The 22,194-nt window shown below is 47.9% G+C and overlaps 1 protein-coding gene across 9 annotated transcripts in view; it reads right to left on the bottom strand.

Annotated features, from left to right (window-relative positions):
- ATXN7L1 (ataxin 7 like 1) overlaps positions 1–22,194 on the bottom strand; it is a 252,280-nt gene that overhangs the window by 30,483 nt on the left and 199,603 nt on the right. For all 9 annotated transcript variants that reach the window (XM_061165221.1, XM_061165222.1, XM_061165225.1 and 6 more), the window contains 2 exons: positions 18,190–18,412; positions 561–844 (listed from right to left, as the gene is read on the bottom strand). In XM_061165221.1, the coding sequence (XP_061021204.1) occupies positions 561–844; positions 18,190–18,412 (507 nt within the window). The remainder of the gene's footprint in view (positions 1–560; positions 845–18,189; positions 18,413–22,194) is intronic.

Genomic DNA, 22,194 nt, shown 5'->3' on the forward strand with positions numbered 1-22,194 from the left:
GACCCCTCTGCTATGCCAGTCTGAGTGTTCCCAAGTGGGAATTCCAGTCTGCTTATGTGGGAAAGGCATCTGTAGCCCCAGACCACAGAATGAACCTGGAAACCAATGAGACCAAAGGTTGGAGATGGGCAGACAGCACCAATGTGACTGTCCCAAGCCTGCCCTCAGCTACCGGGAGATATCACAGTGGGCTGTCCAAGTCTACAGCCCTGAGACTTTTCAGAATCTAGGGGCGGTTTATCCTGTCAGAGCAAGGACAAAACCCTCCGAACCCACAGAATGCTGTGGGGGTGCAGAGCGCCCTGCCTTGGGAACACCAGGATAACTCCCGTTAAGTGCTGAACTAACTCAGCCCAGCCATCATCAGTCTGGCCCGGGATTAAGAGAATCAGTTCTCCCCTGCATTTTGAGATGGGAGTTCCTGTTTGTAGGTAAACTCCATGTTCCCCTTAAAATGAAACAGACCTGCTCAATTATTAAGATCGCATCACTCCCTAGTTCTGGACGCGACTCAGCTGTAGTCTGATCATGAGCCAGACACAAAGAACACAGACACGTACCTGAAAGTCTCCTGTAAGGCTTGCTGTTGTTTTTGGTGCCGTTTTGGTGTTTCTTGTCTATGGTGGTGGACAAAATTCCTTTGCCATTTAAGATCTTCTCTGGGGAAGGTGGCACTGACTTGGACATCAAGACTGGCTTAATGACAGGCGGGGTGGAGACGGCAGAGGATGAGGTGGAGCAGGAGGGGACCGCAGGAGTGGTCGTAGAGTTCATTTTGACATTGGCACCATCTGCCTTCACTAGGTTAGGAATTTTCTCTAAACTGACTACGGGAACCGGAACACTGAAAAATAAATGAACAAACACACACACAATTGCCTTCTTTGATACATCTGGTCTGCTGAGACGATATCCCTGCTTATCGTTATCAGGACACTTCCTTATCACTTATTTATACTCCTCCTATAAGCGAGCAGCAGGATTCCAGTTTTGATGGGAGGGAGATGCATGCCTCAGAAAAGACCGACGGCGAGGCGAGCCTGGCATGGTGCCAGGGATGGCATCAGTGCTGACTGATTACCTCCTGGATCAGTTGTCCCCAGAGATCCTGTCACTCCCCCATTCCTCAGTCCCCTTTGTTAGCAGTCTCCAAGACAGCACCTTGGGCAGAACAGGGTGCCCGCTGTGAAGCTCAGGAAGCGGTGCAGTCTGTCCCTGCAGACGGTGTGCCATGCAGCCGCGTGCTGAATCACGTCCCCGCCCCCGCTGCTCGGCTGGTCTCCCACCCGGGCGACCGGGCCTGACATCTGCTCAGCTCGGAGTGCTGACAGGCTCACAGTACATGGAGGCAGGGCTGCGGGCCAGCGGGCCATGCTCTGCGCTGTCAGAGGACTCCTGGATCACTCATGTCCCAGGGATGGGCCGCCATGGAACATTATCTAATATTCCATTTTAGGCAGCTAGTTATGTAAATAGGCAATTCTCAAGGCTGGCAGGTGAGAGGATGAATTTTAAGAAGACAGAGCACAAAGGTATATGTTTGCTCTTCAGAATCTGTCACTCTAGCCCTGCTTCCCTGCCATTTCTCCTGTAATGGATATGCATTTAATTTCTGTGCATTTCATGCTGGAAGACCCTGTGTCTAGGGGGCAGTGGAGGACTCCGTCTCCGGGTCTGAAAGGATGAGATGAGATGAGTAAGCTTTGCTTTAGTTCTTGAACTAGATTCCCTTTCCTCCTTGCAGGAGGGTGGAATGCAAACACTTCAGCACCCTCAAGTCATCTCTGAGCTGAGAGTGTAGCTGACTTAGCTCTCTGAATGCCAAATGGGCTAAACTAGGGCTCAGACATGCCTGCAGACAATGAAGGGCATGAAAGACATGCTGGTTTTGCAGGGGAGGAGTCTTAACTATCCTCACGGCTGGCTGGTTCTCCCTTCTCCAAGATTCATTCGCAGATCATTTCTTTGATCAATTTGTTCATGAAATTATTTCAGCAACCCCCTCAGCCCTTGTTGCTGTGGCTAGCCCTTGCCCCTTTTCTGACTTTGAAACAGGATCCCGGATGTTATTTATAGGCCTTTGCCAGTGAGAAGGGCACTCAGTGGTGAAGCACACTGCTCCCAAACCTCAGACTTCACCCCAAGACCACGTGCTTTTTTGGCCTGGGGAAGCACGGGGTGGGACCTCAAGCCCCACGTGAGAGGAAACTGCAACAGCAGTTTTAAGTAAGATACCAAGTTACTGACAGTTCTGTCTTTGATCAGCGTCTCAATCACTGAGATAAAGCTACACTGCCACCACTTTCTAGTTAATGGCAATTCTCAAAGCACTCATCCTATGGCTGAAGAACAGCACAAGAAGCCCTTGAAAAGTCAACACACTAAGAAGCTGCAAAAGAGCTTTCCTGGTGAAATTAGTGCTGCATTCCCAACTTCTTCTAAATGGTAAAATACGTAAGGCTATGGGATACTAACTTCTTCCAGGCTCGTTCCTTCACTCAGTTTTAAAAGGTACAAATTACAGAAAGCAGGGTGGTGAAGAGGTATTTGTATACCTCTTCTTAGCAGCATTATTCATAATGGCCAAAAGGTGGAAGCAACTTTAATGTCCACTGGTGGATGAATGGGTAAACAAAATGTGGTTGATACACAGAGTGGAATACTGTTCAGCCTTAGAAACGAAGGAAATTCTGACACATGGATGAAGGTTGATGACATCACGCTAAATGAAATAAGCAAGTCAGAAAAAGATTACTACTCCATGATTCCAATTGCACGAGGCACCTAGAGTTCAAGTTCATGGAGACTGAAAGTAGAATGGTGGTTGCAGGGATGCTGTTGTTCAGTGGGTGTTAAGTTGCAGTCCTGCAAGCCTGTTTGCACTTAACACTCCTGAACTGTACATCAAACACGGCTGAGACGGGCTAAAATTTTGTTATGTGTGTTTCACCATAGTTTAAATGCACAACCTAGGGGAAAAAAATCCCACAAATTATAAAACTCATGTAGCTTATTCTCCAATATCCTGATTTAAAAAAAATATAAGAACCTGCTTAAAAAGCTCTTGTTGATGTGTCACCCTTATTCTAACCTGTTGACTTCTACTTATTTAGAAAAAAAGGGAAACTTCAAGTGTTGACATGTGGCCAGGTGAGAAGATTCTCTAGCACATGAGTGGCCTCCTCCCATATACTTCCCTGTGAAGCCAATTGAGTTCAGGAAAGGAAACTAAGACCTTCATGTTCCAGATCCACTCTTGCCTCACGACGGGTCTAAGTGACATGCTGAGTACTCATGAGCTTAACAGACCAAGATGATATCAGGATAGGGTGATCCAGAGCAACTGTGCCAACTGAAATAAACATAAAAAAGGACTCAAGTGGTCCCCAGATGCTCATGGCACAGCCTGCGTTTCTTCCCTGAAGTCACCGTCTAGCTCCAGTGAGCCCCATAAGGCAGCCACGCGAGCTCACGTGCACCAGGTTGAGCCACCGGAACAATGCCAGGCCGGCCAACGTGTGTGACTGATCTCCTAGTTTGAGATTCTCTCCACTGTGTGAGCGTGGTCCACTCATACCCTCTATGCCAGCACTTCCAGAACTCCAGCTGGACTTTAACCCCAGTGCCCAGAGATAGGATGTGAAACTAACACCCAGCAGTAAGAAGAAGGGAAGGCTGATACACGGTCCTCTGGGATTGGAATGGGGAGATGTTAGTGAAGAAAATCTGATCAAGAATGTTTCAAAGAGCTCTAAAGACCAGATGAGTCAGTAAGGAACAGAGCCACTAAGTAAATGCCCCTGAAGTCATGTAAGTTGCCACTTGGCAGCAGAAAGAGAAGGGAGATTGATTGATGGGATAGGAATGCTAAGGTTGTCCCCTAGCTAATGGAGAAGAGTTATAGGCAGAGAGGACGAGAGCCTGAGGACCATCCCTGATCCTTTTCTCTGTATTATCCCTTCTTTCCCCAAAGGCTCTGAGCTTCCCCTTCAAGGCAATCTGCTTCTTAGCTGAGCTGAGATGGTACTTCTGCTGGGAATTAAGAGAAGACTGGGAGGCAGTCAGCTCAGTGATAGTGGGAAGGGTCGAATACAACCTCAGGGGAAATGAGAGAGCAAAAAGAGAGAGAAGTACAGATTCTTCCTAGATAATCTCACCAGTTTCATCCCAGCACAAATGCCAGCCATCAGTCCAGCCATTCAGTCTCCTTTCTTCAGTCCTACTGGCAACAGCATCCAGATCCCAAATGGATGAACAAAGAGGGAAATGATTGCAAGATGGTGGCTCACAATTTTGAAAACCAACTCCAAAGTTTCCATCTTTTCTCACACCTGACTAACATAAGACTCTATAGAGAGCCCCAGGTCCTGTTTCATATACATACAGGCCCCTGTATGTGTGAGGAGGACAACTGCCTGGGCACTGTCATCTCAGGACGATCTTCTCCTTTCTCTCACTGTCCCCCTTCTCACTCCCCTCACCTCTCCCAGCCAATAAACGTAGTGTTCCAGCCCTAGGCAACAGACCCTGAATAACAGGTTCACTTTTTTTTTTATCTGGAAAGAAGTCAAAGATTCTGATCCCTGCTGTTACAGTTTGGGCATCTCTTTCCTTTTCTGTGTCAAATCACAGGCTCTCCAACACCTTCGTGCTAGGAGTTGGGTGGGGTGGAGGGTTGGCAATACCCAGATGACTGACTAAGCAATTTATTAGTCTGTTTGCTTGGCTCTCCCTAAGGTTAAGCAAAGACCCTCAAGTTCCTTCCCTTTCAGTCTTAAGGTGTGCACTTACACACTTCCCCAGGTCTCACAATTAGCTGCATTTATCAGTCCACCATGTCCTTTCTTTGAGGAGCAATGTTTGAAAGGGAAGGAGTCCCCGCTCTTTCCCTGCTGCTTTCATAATGCCTGTTTTGTTCGCTTGGGATGAACTCTTTCAGGGAGCTCAGGGCTGCAGCTGGTCCCCCTGCTGTGTCTATTACTACTGGGAGCACTTATCTCCTTGTTATCTCGGCATCTCTGTCTCAGCTCCCTAGAAGGGATCCCATAGTCGAGAACAGTCCTTCCTTACCTTCCTTGCTGGCTCTATCAGTGCTGCTTCAGCTGCCTGTGTCTTCTTCCTGGATACTTGGCCTGTCTGAATTTACCTTTCTGGACCAAGGAGGGTCCTCTGACTTTAAGAAAAATGGTTCTCCTGGCCCTGAGTAGGTTCCTCTCCCTGCCCAGTGATGTCTGCAAAAGAGCAGAGATGGAGAATCTTCTCATGCCATTTCAAGGGCCACCAACGTGTCACAAGGCCAGCTGCTCTCCTGCCAGCTCTGCTTTCTTGGTAATCATGATTTATCCTTTCATCATCAACAGATAAGCCTTGTAAGAATGGTTTAGAAAATCTTTAGGCCTGCAGAAATCATTGCCAGCCCTGCTCCACTTAGCAGCACAGGGGAAAGATGGATTTGACAGGCAGGAGCCTGAGGACATATGGTATTCGTGCTGTGGGTTACATGTCTGATGAGAGTTCTCAGCTGTCTGATTTCTTCCCACCAAGTCCTTCAATAAAGACCCATGAACCTGTGCTTCTAGTCTGGCAGAATTCTGAGCATCTCTGATTTACTGGCCAATCCTTGAAAGGGTCATCTCACCCAGCCTCTTGTCTTCCAAGCAAGGACAGTAGGTAAGTCATCCCAAATTCAGACGAACTGACCCTATTTTAAAAGGTCTGCAGAGAAGGAATTCTATTTGGTTCTCTTGGATGCATTTTGGGGGTTGCTATCAGGACATGATGTCAAATTTAGATTTTTAAAATTGAAGAAATAGGTGGGACATTCTTAAAGTCTGGAAGTCAGGCAATCAGTAAGAATCAGCCTAAATAACAGAGCTATAAAGTCTTGCCTTGGTATAACAGACACAAGAGGAGCTACATAAATCCTGGCGCATGAATACATAGTATTTTTTTTCAATCTGGAAAAAGACTGGGAAAACTTTCAGAAAGCCAATTTGTAAATACCTTAAGCAAAAAAGAAAACAGGGTAGTTAACCACAGAGCAAAGGATATAAGGAAATCTACCAGATTAATCTAATATTATTTTGTGGCTGAGTGTCAAGGCCTGGTGGGCAGAGAGGAAGCACCAGGCATAATCTCTCCTGGCCTCTGCAGTTTTGGAGGCCCTCCCACATAACACACCCTCCGTAAGCTGGAAAAATGGGGTCAGACCACACAGCTGTTGGGGATAAGGGACCCTGGCAGCCAAGGTGAAAAAAGATTGGTTAGTAAGATTTTGTGCTGGCCCAGAGCAGTACCTAGTGGAACTCAGAGGCACCCATCGCTGGCCAAGAAGATTAAAACGTCTTCATCAGTGACTTGGGTGACGAGCCGAGACCTTGTCCATCAGTTGAGGGCAGAGGAGATTAGTCATTGGGAAGAATGATGTGGGATTTTCCCTTAGGAGGTGGGGAGAAATGAACAAGCTGACTTTGACAAATTGTAAATGTGGTCAGAGGCAAGTGAGATCAAATCAGGGAGGACAAGTAGGGCTGAACTGGGTGTCTGTGCCTTATCACCATTCTAATAAAGTCACAGAACGCGGAGGGTGTTGCAAGAGAGTTTAGAATAATGGTTAGGAACACAGGTTTTGAAATCAGACAAACCTAGATCTGAATCCTGCCTTTTCTATTGCTAGATGCATTCTGGTGGGAAAGCCATCTGAATTCTGTGGGCATTAGAAGAAGGGTAGCCGGCCTGGAAAGCTGGCTTTTGCACCTCCTTGCCTCCTCATTGGGACATCCTCGAGGGCAATGCCCAGTCAGGCATATGAGGCTGCCCTGCCTGGTTCATCTCAAAACCTCACTACTCTGGCCTCAGTTTCCTAATCAGTAAAATGAAGGTCATGATAGATATCTGAAGTTATTAACTGAGATAATATGTATAAAGTGCTTAGCTTAGTCCCTGGGCACATAGTTGACCCTCAATAAACTGTAGCTAAAACAAGAAGGAGAGACACCACCCCCACGGACCCTGATGCTCCAGGGGTATATGTCTGTGTGCAAGTCATTGTCACTGTCAGAACTTTTTGTCCTCTTGAGCCTTCTGGTCCCATAATGGAGGGAGGGGGTAGATGAGGAGGAGGAGAAGGTAGGAAAAGAAGCTGGGTGGGAGCGACTGGCCCTCCATATTCACCCAGAGTGGAGGACCACTTCCTGGGGGTGGCAAAGGGAAAAGACAGAGTTGAGTAAGAAGCCTTTGCAGACTCGACCCTTTTCCAGGAGCCCTCAGCCCTGCTTTGCAATTCCACCTGCTTCTCCGTCCCAGTATCCTAGGCTGCAATCCCACCTGCTTCTCCATCCCAGTATCCTAGGCATTGCCCAAGCCTGGACTAGTGGTAAAAGTTCGCACATGGATACATATTCTACAAGAGTGAGAGGAATTCCAGTCTTCTCTCATATGAACATGTTGTCTTCTGCAACCCTGAAGCGTGTGAGGCAATGGGGATCTCTGTGATGGCTCTAAGATTTCTTCCTCCAGAAGAACTGCATGTGCCCCCTTCTAGGCTGCTCCAGATTCCCTAGAAGCAAGAAGTCCCAGCATCAGCCTTTGTTAGTGTCTCTGGCACTTCTGTTAAGCAGGGGTTCCCAAGGCAAGGAGTTCAGGAGGTAGTCTCCAGACCCAATGAGAGATCAACGGGCACTTAATGTGCTGACATTCCTGGGGAGCTGTGATGCTGCAAGACCATGGGAAAAATCAGCAATCAGAGGAGAGAGGAAGACAACGAAGGGAGAACAGAGTCCTGGCACGGTAGGGTACACGAAGCTGGGCAGGCTGTCTCAGGAGTACACTGGAGACCGGACTGCCTGCAGGAGTGCTGCCTCGGGTGATAAGTCAAAGAGAAATTTAAGACAAGCCCAGACCAAACAAGCATACCTGCTCAGTGCCTTTCCTTCTACTTATGAGAATGGGAAGCCTCACAATGAAAATAAGTACCTAGTGAAATTCACAGCAAGGCATGAATGGTATCAAGGGCCTTTGAAGGCAGGATCTGAGATGGCAGAGATCAGGAATCAAGCGGATTCTGGAGGGAGCACCACTGCAGGGCAGAATGGAGCCCCCGGAGTAGCCAGGCTTTGCTCAGGAGTGGCCAGTGGCCGCGCTTCCGCCTGCAGCCGCCAGAGGTCACCAGCTCCCGCTGCTGGAGCTAAAAGCCATCCAGCCTGCCCCTGCCTGGCCTTCCACAGACAGCACACCACCACGTTCACCGCCTGTCTCAAGCCCTGCGGCCAACATTGACTTGGAGAGGCAGGACTTTCAAAGAACATCTTCCGTGCCCTTGCCAGGGAAGGAGGGGAGCAGGGACCAGGGCTCAGGCCCCCAGCCTTTGCTTTCAGGAAGCTTGTTCTGAGCATAGCATCCCTGGCTACTGTCAGTGCTCCAGCCTCTGCTCCCAGCTTCCTTCACAGGGGCACTTCCCCAGGAAGCATCTTTCCTATTCCTCCTTCTCCGTGTTGGAATCCAGCACTGGGCAGGCAGTCCCACACCAAACCACCTCCATCCAGAACGCCAAGCACGTTTTGTTTAAACCTTCAAGAGTTGAGTCTTCACACTGATCTACAGCAAACTCAGAAGATGCTTTGCCCCAAATTAAATACAGTTTGTGTTTTTAAAAAATTCTACGCTATCAACATCTCCTTTCTGCGTTACTTCAAGCCCCATCATCACTCTCCTCACTGCTTGCCAGAACCTGGATCAAAATCCTATCATCAGACCTTCCATCTAGCCTCTCTCTGTGCTCAAGTCGTCTCCACCAATGCAAATCTAACCCTGCTATCCTCCTGCTTAGAGGGCTTTGCGGGCTTCCCATTGCCCCGCGGACCAAGTCCACCCTCACAGCTGGCCCCATACGGCTCCCGCCCTTGGCACCTTCTCCCACAGCCTCCAGGAACTCTCGCTCCTTGAACACTGTGTGTGTCTGCCTGGCTCTGGGCCTTTTGGTGGGTGGGCGGTTCCTTCTGCTGCTGTGCCCGCCTTCCTCATGGGGTGAACACACCCCCATCTGCCTTCATCCAGTTGACGGGTCCTCTCCTCTATTGATGGGTCCTCTCCTCTCTCAGCGCTGGCTCTGCCTTCCTTGATGTTTCTGCCACACTCATCACATCAAAGACCACAAGGTTTTAGTTCTATGACTCTGGGACCTGGCCAGACCATGAGCTACCTGAGGACAGGGAGCTGGACCAAATGTATCCATCACTGCAGAGTTACCCAGAGATATATATACTATTTAGCACTTGGCCCAATCAGTGTTTGACGAATAAGCCAATCTTTGCAATGAAGGTTAAATCATATAACACAATACAAAGCGGACCAGCTCTACACCAGTACAATTGCTTCAGGAAAGGACCAGCCTCCAGCTGTTTCTATTCTTGGTAGAGGAGCCACTGAGATGACAAAGGTGGGGGGGGGGGGGTTGCTGACTTCCCCCCATCCCTTACACACAGTACCTCATTCACCTTTGCCACGCACACGAAGCACTGCTAGGTGCTGGGTGGTGGCTGTGCCCACACACGGGAGCTCATGTTTCCTCCTCAGCCACAATTTATAGATGAGGAACCTAAGGCTTAGAAAGGTTGGCCCAGGACACTAATTCAGCAAAGTGAAGGGTGGCAAGGGAGCTTGACTTCAGGGTGCTCTAAGGGCAGGGCTCTTTACCATAGCTCCAGCTCCACCTCACAAAGCTCCCCCGTCCGGCTTGGTGTGTGTCATCTCAGGCCTAACTCTTCATCACCTTGGACGTCTGTTTCCTCATTTTATCACCGAGCAGCCGTGAGGCTCACAGAGGAGTCTCACAGAGGCACGGATGCCTATGGAGGCATCTAAAACTAACAATGTCCTCTGCAGACATGAGGGACCATGGTTACTAACCTTCTTGGCTCAGACTCTCTCTCCCCTACCCCTGCAACATGTCATTTCTTTTCCTTCCCCAGTTTGTCCTAGAGTATATTTTACTCCTTAGATTCTAGTCCCTATTAACATTTATTCATTTATTTTTGGCCACACTGCGTGGCATGCAGGATCTTAGTTCCCTAAGGATCAAACCCTCATCCCCTGAAGTGGAGTTTTAACCGCTGGATTGCCAGGGAAATGCCATCTAGCCCCTATTTTTGAGCACTTCCGTAACTCGACAAGATAAGTTGAGTTTACACCCAAGGAACCGTCCATTGTTCTTCTGAAACTGAGGGAACAGGCAGCACTTAGATGTTTAATTTTCAGATGCCTTTCTGCCCTGGCAGAGATATTATGCCCTCTGGACACCTGCATCTTCTAACCTGCCCCTCTTTCCATCCTCGTACCCTGCCCTTTCTCTTTCTACTCTTTCTTCTGTGGCTCATCACAGTAACCTCCATCTACTTCATCAGGCCACCTGCTTTCCGCCCCTCATCCTCTGCCTCACTCCTTCCTGCTTGAAACCCACACCTGCACCACGAGGGGCAAAAACTGGCCTCCGAATGTGCCCCCCCACCCACCTCTTGTGTGAGGGGCTGGATCTGTAAGCAGGAGTCCAGGGAGGGACTTCTGTGGAATGCCAGGCCACCTCTTCACTTCCCTTCTGATCAGGGTGTTCTTTATAACAACCTGGGACCTGACATGCAGGAGCTGTTTGTTGGTATGACTGTAATTGTTGCCTCTAACTTAAAAGAAATTACCTTTCCCTTCTTGCCAGAGCACAGAGGACCTAGTTTTTTGTTTTTTTTTTTTTATCACTTTTTATCACTTAGGACCTAGTTCTCCATTCCTAACTCTAATAATTGTAACAGGGAAAAAGAATTCCACATGGCACCCTGATTTCTCCTCAAGAACTCAAAAGATCATTATTTATACCTGCTGTTTCCTTTAGCATCAGAAAAATCTCTGTGAGGAAAAAGAAGGCATAGGAGCAGTTCTAGTTTCACAGACTCCTTCATTCATCCACTCACTCATCATATATTCGTTTATGAAACATCTGCTGGACGCCAGATTCCATGCTAAAAAATGGGGATGCAGCAAAGGGCAAAGGAGGCTAAAGATGCAAATAAGTACCATGTATGATGGTAGCTCTTATACTGGCATCTTGAGTGTTAATGAGAGCTTAGAAGAAGGAGCATCTCAATCCATATAAAAAGTCCAGGAAGGCTTCATGGAGGAAGCAATACTCATGCAGAGACTTTAAGCATATGTAGGGTCAGGCATCACAGACTTAATAGACATGAGTTTCAGCAAACTCTGGGAGATGGTGAAGGACAGGGAATCCTGGTGTGCTGCAGTCCACGGGATTCCAAAGAGTCCGACACGACTTAGCAACTGAACAACAAAAAGGGACAGGCAAGGAGGCTGCTGCTGTTAGGCGAAACAGCACACGCCAACAGATGGAGGCATGCTGAGGAGCTTCAATGAGATCAGGACACCTGGAATATGAAACGAAGGGGTTAAAACACTGGCAGTAGTAGTCAGACAAGTGGGGAAATGCCAGATCATATATCTACCTCCAAAGGGGTTAAACTTCTGCAGTCAAACACCTGAGAGCCATTGAAGAGTTCTGAGCAGGGCAGGGCCACTACAAGAATCAGGCTGTGGGATCTGGGGTGGTCAGAGGAGTCAGGTCACCTGGAGGGCCTGCAGTCCTTTGAGTCTCTAGAATTCTCCAGCCTCAGCCAAATCCTGAGATGATTCCCTACGTCCTGTGGGAGCTATCAATACTGAGCTATGGTCTTGCCCCCAGTTCACACCAATGCCAAGCAAAAGCAATAAGCCAGCCGCCTTTCTCCCAGGGCGCCTGGCAGAGCCTCTCAGTTATCACTTCCTGATTCACGGAGCTTCCACAGTGCCCCCAGCCCCCAGCCCCCACTGCCCAGGAGGACACGCCTCCCATCCTAAGCACCCGCAGGAGCCCTGCCTCCTTGAGGAGGGGGGCCCTCCCCCCGACCCGCTGCCAGGCACATGCAGGGAAACTGAGAGCCTGCTGATTTTTCTTTTGCTCTGGCTCATTTTCCTTCTGGAGCAGCAGGCTCATCTCCTGCATTTTTAATAGCTGAGCACATTTAGCATTCAGCACACACGAGTGGGTTGATAAGGCCCAAAGAGAAGGCAACAAGCCATGCAGGGGAGGAAAACCTCCTCCCTGCTCCCACCCACATCAGTGGCTTTGCAAATTTGAGCTCCCCCATCGGCCCATCAAGCTGGACCAGGGAGGCTGAAGCGGCAGCAGGTGGAAAAGTCAGACACAAGAAGCTGGTCCCCTGGCAGAACAAAGACATAAGTAAAGAGCCAACTAGTCAGAATTCCCTCTTAACTTCCACCTGGGAGCAAAACCCTTTTACTCACTTTCCTCCACCTTTATGGGCTCTGTGGATTTCAGGCAGGATATTCTCTGGCCTCTGGCTTCCCCAGGGGTGGTCCCCACTGGTGAACCAGAGGAGAGGGGCTGTGAGAGCCTGGGTGCTGGGCAAACCCTGAGTGCTGCCGGCAGAGGGGACAAAGGTGATAGCTCAGGGATGCCCCGTGTCCTCCTCTCTTCTAATGCAGTTGCTTTTTAACCTCTCAAGGCACAGAAGGGAGAAAACAACAAGCCCATGGACCATTTAACCTTATGTGAGATGGCAGGAAGTGGGCCTGAACTTATGAGCGGTGTTGTATGGCCAGACAAGTGAATTTGAGCTACTTGGAAAAGGGCGTCCCTAACCTGCTGTTAACCTCATCTAAAAGCCATGGCCCCCACCTACAGGCACAGCTTACACTTTGGCCTTTGGGTGCAGAGCTCCTGGAAACAGGGAACAGAGCTCAGGCCGGGGATGCTCTGCATGACCAAACCAGGTCCTCCGGCTCTGCTCCCACAGCACCCCCAGGAGCATCAGGTGAATATGAGAAAGCAGGAGGGTTCCTTCCATTTGGGAATTTAGCAACTCCTGTCAGGAAGCATAATAGTAAAAAGATCTGAGAAGTTACCTTCACACACCTGTAAATCAAAGAACCAGAGGGACCCACCCAGGGTCACCTGGCCGAGGTGTTCAGGTCTGTGCTATCTGATAGAGCACTTAAGAGGAACTAGAGGAGAGGGGCTTAAGATGTGGCTGAGGATCTGACGTTAACTTTTATTTAACTTTAATTCACAATTTAAAAATAGGTACTTGATTCAGTTATTAGAAAATGTTTTAATTATATTTTGGAACAACTTGGGTATGCAAATCTATTTTATAATTGTTATCTATTAAAATGCAATCTAAATATGGAGCAAGAATTTCCAATGAAATTTTAGTGTACAAATTGAGATATGCTCTAAGTGTAAAACACACACAGGGTTTTGAAGTTTGGGGGAAAAAAAATGAACTCTCTCACTGATTATATATTGATAATACTGTGGTTATATTAGGTTTAATAAAACATTGTTCAAAATTAATTTCACTTATTTCTTATCACTTTTTTTGGCATGGCTACTAGAAAATTTCAAATTACATGTGTGGTACACATTATACATGATTGGATAGTGCCAGTCTAGACAATTCTAGATAAAGGGTTAACTGTCTCCAGGAATGGAAATCTTATGATCCTTTCCAATGGTCAGATCCATTTCATTCACTTCAACAAATATTTACTGACAAGGGTACTGTGTTTGCTGAGTGTGAGAAGCTGCTGGGTAAAAGGTCCTGCAATTACCACGGAGCAGAAGGAATACAGAGGTCTCATCCACAACATCACAGAGGCATGGGTAAGGCAAAAATGAAGTGCAGCGGGGATTCAAAGGAGATGCCAGTATATCAAGTGGCTGGTAACAAGGAAGAGAATGAAAGAGAAAGGCTTTGAGAAGAAGGTGGTCCCTGGGATATGCAGTGAAGAGCAGTGAGGGTTTGAGTCAGGAGAGAAGGGACCCCCCTCCCGCCATCCCAGCCCCCATTCTCCAGGGCCCTGCCCTTGGCCCCTGCTCTTCTCAAGCCCCGTATCTTGCTAGGGAAAATCCCATCTGTATCACTGCTTCAATGCCCATGTCTACACTGACAACTCTCAAATCCCCATTCCCAGCCCAGGCTTCTTTCCCGATCTCTGGTTCCAGACACTCAATACCCAGCAGACATCTCCACGCAGATGTTTCTCAGATACTTCAAACTCCACTGACTCCCTAGCTGAACTCCTCCTTTCCTCCCCACCCTAGACTCTGATCCTTTCTGTCCTTCTCTTGAGGAAGTGGCAGGACCAGTCACTCAGCTATTCAAGCCAGGAACATTACCCTAAACTCCTCCTTTGTACTACAAGCCCTAACACAACCAGCCCCAAAGTCCTATGGAGCTTTCCTCAGTACCTCTCACCTGCTCCCTTCGCACATGTCCACTACTGCTGTCTGGGTCCAGGCTGTCATCACGCCCCACCTGGGTCATACAAAAGCATTTTCACTGTTACGGCTGCTTCCCGAGTGGCCCCTCAAGCCCCCTTCGTACTGCTGCCATGGGGATCTTACTACACCCTAAAACCACTCCTCTCACAGCTCCATGCAGCTTTCAGGGTGAAGCCCAAACTCCCGAATTTAGCTCATACAGAGGAATTTTATAATCTGGCCCTCATTCACCTATTCAGTTTCATCACCTGCCTCTCCTGACAAGCAAGTACGTCTGTATGTTCTGTTTCCTTTGCCTAGGACACCATCCCCATTTTCTTAAAAAAAAAAAGGATTTTAAAAAATTGGAGTTAAAAATATATTGTTAGATTTATATATGTATGTGTGTGTACATATATACATATACATACATACCTGTATCAATATAAGATTTACCATTCTAGTCCAGTTTTGTCTAGTTTAATTCCTATTTATTCTTTAAATTCAGCTCAAGTATGGCCTCTTCTGAAAATCCTTTTCTGAGTCCTCAGCCTGGGTTAGGTGCCCTTCTTCTGTGCCACCAAAGTCTTAGCTCCTATCACACTGTACTCTGTGTTGGCTCATGTTTCCTTTTACAGACTTCCTAGGACAGTGTGTCTTATTTAATTTTGTATCACCAAGGCACAGTGTACAGTTGTGCAGGTTGTGCTCTGTACTAGATGTCAGGCTGAGGAAGTGAGTAAGGGATGATGGTCACTAGCCAACTGTGCTCTCTGGTCCAGGGATGTATCCAGGCTTTTTTTTTTTTTTAAGCTTGCACAAAGGTGCCACAGGTGACAAGCCCTGTACATCCCTAGGGACTATTACAGAGCTGGGACATAGTGTTACAGTAGGTGTTCATTAAATGTTAAATTGAATAAAGATGGATGGATGTTTTAGGTAAAGGGACCAAGGGGAGACATGGTGCAGAAGCTAGAGCAAGGGGATAGTATCGAATGATCACGACTGGATTAAGGGGTTTGTAGTCAGTTTGTAGAGGGTGTTTATAGATAAACCTCCTTCTAGAGGTAGGTGTTTGGCTTTTAAAGGGGGACTCAGCCTTGCCTCTGCTTTCTCCTCACTTCAGGCACCCACTGGAATGGGATCTACGGTATATAATGGGCTGAGAGTCTAACTCAAACTCAGTAGATGATTAAGAAACTTAGAGAAGTTTTGAGGACTGTGAATTAAAAATTACAAAATATTCAGGCTTGAAAATAAGACTTAGAGAACTTAAGTGACTTGTTCAGGGTCATGCAGAATGTTAGTGGCCAAGCTGGGACTTAAACGGGCTTTTCTTGTCTGTTGGCCAGTGCTTCTTCCACACAGCCCTCTAGGGAAGCCTTCCTGAACTGAAACAGGCCCTGGAAGCCGCCAAATCAACTATTCCCAGGCCTCCGATACACCTCGCTGGCGTTGGTGGGCAGGGGACGGACTGACCAGAGATGAGAGCAGTCAGAAGGCTGCTGCAATCAACGCTCAGCCTCACTGGTACTGCATCCCTGGATCTGTCTAGAATATCCACCTACTTGCAGTCAGGTAGGTCACCCAGGACCTTTCTGCTCTTCACACAAGGTCAGTGCTGTAGTTTTTGGAGTCCTTTTCTCAGAATGGCTATTTCTCTCCTTGCAACCCTTTTGATTGCCTTTCTTTGGACCCTGTCTAGTATTTTAAGATTCTCTCAAAACCACCTCCTGTCTCTAGGTGAAGGGGCCTTGCCCAGAGCAGGACTTAGTAAGTGCAGGCTAGTTGGTGTGACCCAAACGTGGTAGCTGATCTAACGCCAGTGGTCCCCCTGAAGCCTTGTTTCCTAGGAGAATCCTTTGTGCTGTGTCTCGCCCTTTAGGACCATGTTTATCATTTACAGCATCCACACTGTGATCTGTGACCCCCAAGATTCCTCCCAACTTACTCCCCATGAGCCTTGTCCCAGTTTCCCTCATTTAGTTGCTCTAGAGCTCATTTCTAGACTCTGAATCAATGGTTATCTTTTTCCATTTTCAACTTCAGTCTGAGTCTGAAGAACCACTTCTCTACTTTTACCAGGAGATTTTTCTTCTCAACCTGTATCCCTGGTTATAGGAGTTCTGTCCTTTGGCATATGTGACAATAGTGATAATGATAACATGATCATCAAATATTTATTGAATGTGTGCCCAAATCCAGACATCACACCTGCTGCTTTTAAAGAACTTAGATTACTACATCCTCATGAACGTGAAAGTCACTTAATTGTGTCCAACTCTTTGCGACCCCATGGACTACATAGTCCATGGACCTCTCCAGGCAAGAATACTGGAGTGGGTAGCCTTGCCTTTCTCCACTCTCCAGGGGACCTTCCCACCCCAGGGATTGATCCCAGGTCTTTTGCATTGCAGGTGGATTCTTTACCAGCTGAGCCACAAGGGAACCCATCCTCACAGGGATAGACAAAATCCCATGGGGCAGAGATATCATTAACCACATTCCTCATTTACACATGAGGAAAACTGAGGCACACAAAGATCGAGCCACTTGCCCAAGGTCACCAGCGAGATCTGTATACAGGCAGTGATTCAGGAAGCACTTACATCGGGACACCAGATGATGCCTTGGCAAACAACCTTTCAGGTGCTCTCCGAGGTCACCACAAGAGGGACACTCACGCGACCAGCAGGCAGGCCCAGAGGCCACCAGTATCCCTCATAGGCTAGGTCTTCCCTAACCAGTTACAGTCACATCCTACAGCATGGAGATCCTAACACTCGGAAGAGAACAAAGCCTGGCTGTGAACCCTGGCTGCATGACAGGTGACTCCCCTTCTTGACAGCCATGTCTGAACCCTTCTTCTCTGTTGTGAGAGGCTCCCCAGTTGATCTGGCACAATTAGCTCTTTACAAAGTCATCATAATTTCCCACGTGCAGTGACAAACCAATTGATGATGACTTTCGTCCACAGCTTTCCCAGCTATGAACGTAAGTATAATTAACTAGCATGAATTAACAGAAGACTTCTTCCTCTTTAAATAAATAGATGAACAATCTCCATACTTATCCCTCATCTGCCTTCACCAGGCCAGCAAGATAAGGCTGGAGGCTCTGTACTAAGCCGGTCCCTAAGGGCTCTTGGCATTTGAAGATACTCATCTTCTGCTTCCTGTCCTCGTTTTCCGTTTGGTTTCCTATCTGTCCATTCCACAGGTAACCTTTCCTGACTTTTCCGTAAAGATGGAGATAAAAAAAAGTGAATTAAAAGCCTCTGATTTTTCACAGTCACCTGCAGCCAGCCCTCTCCCACCCCATCAAAGAGGCGACATTCTCTTTGGATTTCCTCTCTTCCTCCTGTGGTCAGCTCCCAATTACCTGCCTCTGTTGGCAGTTACTTCACTGAGCGGAGACCTGGCTGCCTGTGATGGGGGCTCTGTGGGGGAGGCCTGCCTTCCAGGGCCCTGGGCAGAGCCATGGCCTCACTCCCTGCTGGGCGGACTGGCTGTGGTTTTGATTATTTATACCAACACTTCTCTTCACTGGGGCAGAAAATTGAGAGGTGACCGTATAACTGAGGAGTATTTCTGTGTTTACTCTCTTCTTAGATACAACTTGCCTCAGCTCTCAGGAGTGGGAAAAATCCCCCTGTCAGGCAGACAGTCCTTTAAGGTTCCCGGTTCTCTCCAGTGTTTAGGTTTCTTATCCCATCACGATGGTTTTCTGTCCCTTCTCTCCCCACTTCCCGAAATTCCTGGACAGGATGCCCAGGAACAAAGACAATGGGTAAGCACTGTGTCCTGTGGTTATGGGGACAAGCAGCGAGACGGTCAGCCAGCCGCCAGCACCCACCCGACACTCACCATGGTTTGTCCCTTGATCCCTTCGCTGAAAAGATTGTGTGCTGTTTGCTGCTGGAGGTAAGTAGATTGTCTTTGGGCGTTTTGAATGGCTTTGAGGAGCTGCTGGCAGAGTTATGGCCGCTGAGACAGGCTTTTGTTTTCACCTGTACTAGTGATGTCCTGGAATTGGAGGGTGGAGACGCCGGAGATGGAGAAGGTCTACACATTGAACCGTGTCTTCTCTCTACAGGGGGACAAAGAATAGAACTCAGCACGTCATCTGTAGCAAGTGAGTCACATGCATGCTGGTATACACAACAGGCAGAGAGCAGAGTGCTGATCTTGCAGTGTTGGCCCCTGGAGCCTCCGTTCTGACTACAGTTTGCTTGACATTCTATCCCACCAACTAGTGGGATTCTGAATTTCTGTATCAAATGGCACACTGCACTCACACCACAGTTCTCACTGGAGGCATTTACCGGGCAATCCTCCAAAATCATTTTCACGGATGGGAACAGAGAGGGGACGCCAGATGTTACCTGGGCACAGTGAGAGAACCACACAACCCTGGTCATCCTCAGACAGCCACTCAGAGGCCACAGGGTCCCTCAGGACAGTGAGGAGGGTAAGACTTTTAAGAGTGCCAACAGAAATTTCTCAAACCTGACCCCTAGTGCATGTTAAGTCATTTCAGTCATGTCCGACTTTTTGCAACCCCATGGACTGTAGCCCGCCTGGCTCCCCTGTCCATGGGATGCTCCAGGCAAGAATACTGGAGTGGGCTGCCATTCCCTTCTCCAGGGGATCTTCTCAACTCAGGGATCGAACCTGCATCTCTTATGTCTCCTGCACTGGCAGGCAGGTTCTTTACCACTAGTGCCACTTGGGAAGACCCCTAGTGGGAGCACTGAAATCACGAGGACCTGCAGGGCTGAATGAAAGGGTCCTCTAGATCTGGGAGGTGGCCAAGCATCTGTCCACATGTCCCTGTGGCCTCTCCAGGGCTCACTGAGGCCCAGAGCCACAGGGGCCATGTGAGGACTTGCAGAAGCATGTAACAGTGGGGGCAGAATCCACAGGAGCAGGGCCTGGACTTGAGCAGCCAGGTCCAGCTTCCGGGGGTTTCAGGGACACCAGACCCACCCCACCTGTCCACCCTGTCGCTGTGGTCTCAACTTGATGGGTGGGATGAGGATGCTAACCAGGAGAGCAGGTACCCGAGGCAGAGCTCTAGTGCACACCCACGACAGTGGTTCCCATCTGTGAGAGGGTAACAGACTTGACAAACATTAAAGACCCTTCCCAAGAAAAATGCCCCCAAATTCTGTACACAATTACAGGAAGGAATCCTGAACCCCCCATAAGACAAATCCTCTGAAATCCTAAGCCCCTTCTGGCTCCCTCTTACCTACTACAGAGTCCCACATATGTAACAGTTAGTGCCTAATTACTATGTGTAAAATAAATGAAATTATAACAGATATGCTAATGCGAAAGACCAGATAGCAAAAAGCTGGACATCTGGGTTGAGTGCGATAATGAACAAGATGAGGGCAAAGGTGGCAGATCCCACTGTCCCTCCATTTCCAACCTGAGTCTCAGGCTTTTCTCATTAGGGGGAAATTTCTGGCCACTATTCCAGGTACTCTGACCAGGAAAAGAAAGCCAGACTGACTCTGACTACCAGGCACAAGTCTTTGGGGTTTCTCTGTGCTCCCTGGTTCCAGCAGGCTGCCAAGCTGTCTCCAAGCAGACTGACTCTAGTCCTCTGAGGAAGTGGGAACTGGGAGGGGAAAGTGGGTTTTGGAGGATCATCTGATTGTTGGGTGTTTTTTGCCTGACCAGGGTTCACAGGTTGCCTGCACTGAGTAACTTTACTGGGGAGTCTTTCTTCACAGAATCAAGAAGAGGCCTTGCATACATGTGCAGTTCCCAGAGGCATCACATTGAAGGATTTGGAAACCAAGAGTTTTAGGACCTCTGTGTTGATGTAAAAGAGAGGACCCTGGGTTGAAAGCCAGGAGATTCAGGCTCCAACTCCAACCAAATCACATTATTAGGCTTATGACCTGGAGTTCACTACTAAACTTGCTCAGTTTCCATGCCTGTGTCTGTAAATGAAGTGGGTCCCTCGATGGCCTTGAAGGCCTCTTTCCACTCCATTATCATGAATACAAGGCACTCTTACACCTGTTCCTTCAATTCCCATCTCTCGTGACTCCTGAATGTTATAGCAATAATTACAGCTAAAGTATTGAATCTTAACTCAGGTGGGATCTTCCTTGGAGGAATTCATCTTTTGTAAAATTGTACTGGCCTTTACAACCCCTGTGAGACATGCAGGAAGCAGCCAGCCATCTCCACCCTCCTCATGGCTGACTGGCCAAAGAAGACCCAGGGAGCACAAGGTGACTAGCCAAGGTCAGGGCCAATGGTCGTGAGAGGAATGGGGCCTCTATGCTGTGGGCAGGGACTGAGCTGCTTCTCAGGAAGGCAGGAAATGGGGTGTACTGTGACCAAGATGCAAAGCCAAGAAATTAGGAAGTGCAGGACTTAGAATCACTGAAGGTTAGAACTGAACCTTAAAAAGTCAGCTCATTTGATCTGCTTGTTGACAGATGAGGTTATCAGTGAGAGAGGTTACCAGTTACCAGTCTGCAGGGTTGAGACCAGAACCAAGCCTTTGCACTTCAAATTCATAGCTGTTTCTGCCCCTCAGAAATGTCTTGCTTAGCAATTTTTTCTATTGGCAGAAGTTTCCAAAACTAAAATAAGACTTGATTTTCACCACTACTGCTTTGGATTTTTCTGCAGACTTTATTCACTCATTTGCTCTCATGTACTCAAGCTGGCAGAAGGGGTGGGGGGAAAGGATGTGCAGAAATATTCCTCTGTTCCGGTGGGGGAGATAAACCTTCAAAATGAAGAGAATTTTTATTCTGTTAAACTAAGAGCTGAAATAATACAAGTGAGCAAGATAAATCAGAAGGAAGAGTGACCTTAAGGACAAATGAATGGGCCAGATCAGTGATTACAAGATCACCCCCAGAGAATGACAATTACTGACCCTGCCAAAACATTATGCTACTAAACTTACAGAAAAATTAAACCAATGGATAAGCCTTTTTCTTCTCTAAGAGAGAAAAATGCTTACACACACACACACACACACACACAATACACATATAGGCTTTCCAGGTGGCTCAGTGGGTAAAGAACCCATCTGCAATGCAGGAGACACAGGAGATGTGGGTTTGAGTATGGCAAGCCACTCCAGTATTCTTGCCTGGAGAATCTCATGGACAGAGGAGCCTGGTGGGCTATAGTGCATAGGGTCACAAACAGACACGACTGAAGCGACTGAGCACACACGCGTGAGTGTGTGTGTGTGTGTGTGTGTGTGTGCATGCTCAGTCCATATATATATTCCGTTCTCCAGGGGCTCTTTCTGACCCAGGGATTGAACCCAGGGTCTCCCACACTGCAGGCAGATTATTTACTATCTGAGCCATGAGGGAAGCCATATAGTTTTTTCTTGAATGGCCAACTGAAAGAACAAATTGTATACAAGAGAATACTCATCAAATTTGGAAGATAGCCCTTCACCCTCCTTTTATTTTAACTGGGAGATTTCTGTATCATAATAAAGAGACTGAAGCAGTATTTCCTATTTGCAAAACTGTTCCGTGTTGATCAGACGGAATTAAATCTGTCACATCTTCAAGGTATTCCACAAATAGACCTGTACTTCTGTCCCCTCAGCTTTGAGAAGGAGCTTACCAGCCACAGTGCAGGTGACAAAGCCTATGTAAGTGGGGAAACAGTGTCAAAGTGATTGGAGCTTTGTTTAGAAGATAAGCATCACACTTACTTCACTTGGGTAAACTTTTGAAAATGGGTAGCACTGATGTTTGGGTAGGGCAGAGTAGATTTTTGAGTAGATTTTTCAGAAAGATGTAATACCTATCCAATCTGTTTCTCTAGTCTGTGACAACCTTGTTGGAGAAGTGGGTAGGCTGGTGATGG

This window comes from Dama dama, chromosome 18 (genome assembly GCF_033118175.1).
Source record: "Dama dama isolate Ldn47 chromosome 18, ASM3311817v1, whole genome shotgun sequence".
Classification (NCBI taxonomy): Eukaryota; Metazoa; Chordata; class Mammalia; order Artiodactyla; family Cervidae; genus Dama; species Dama dama.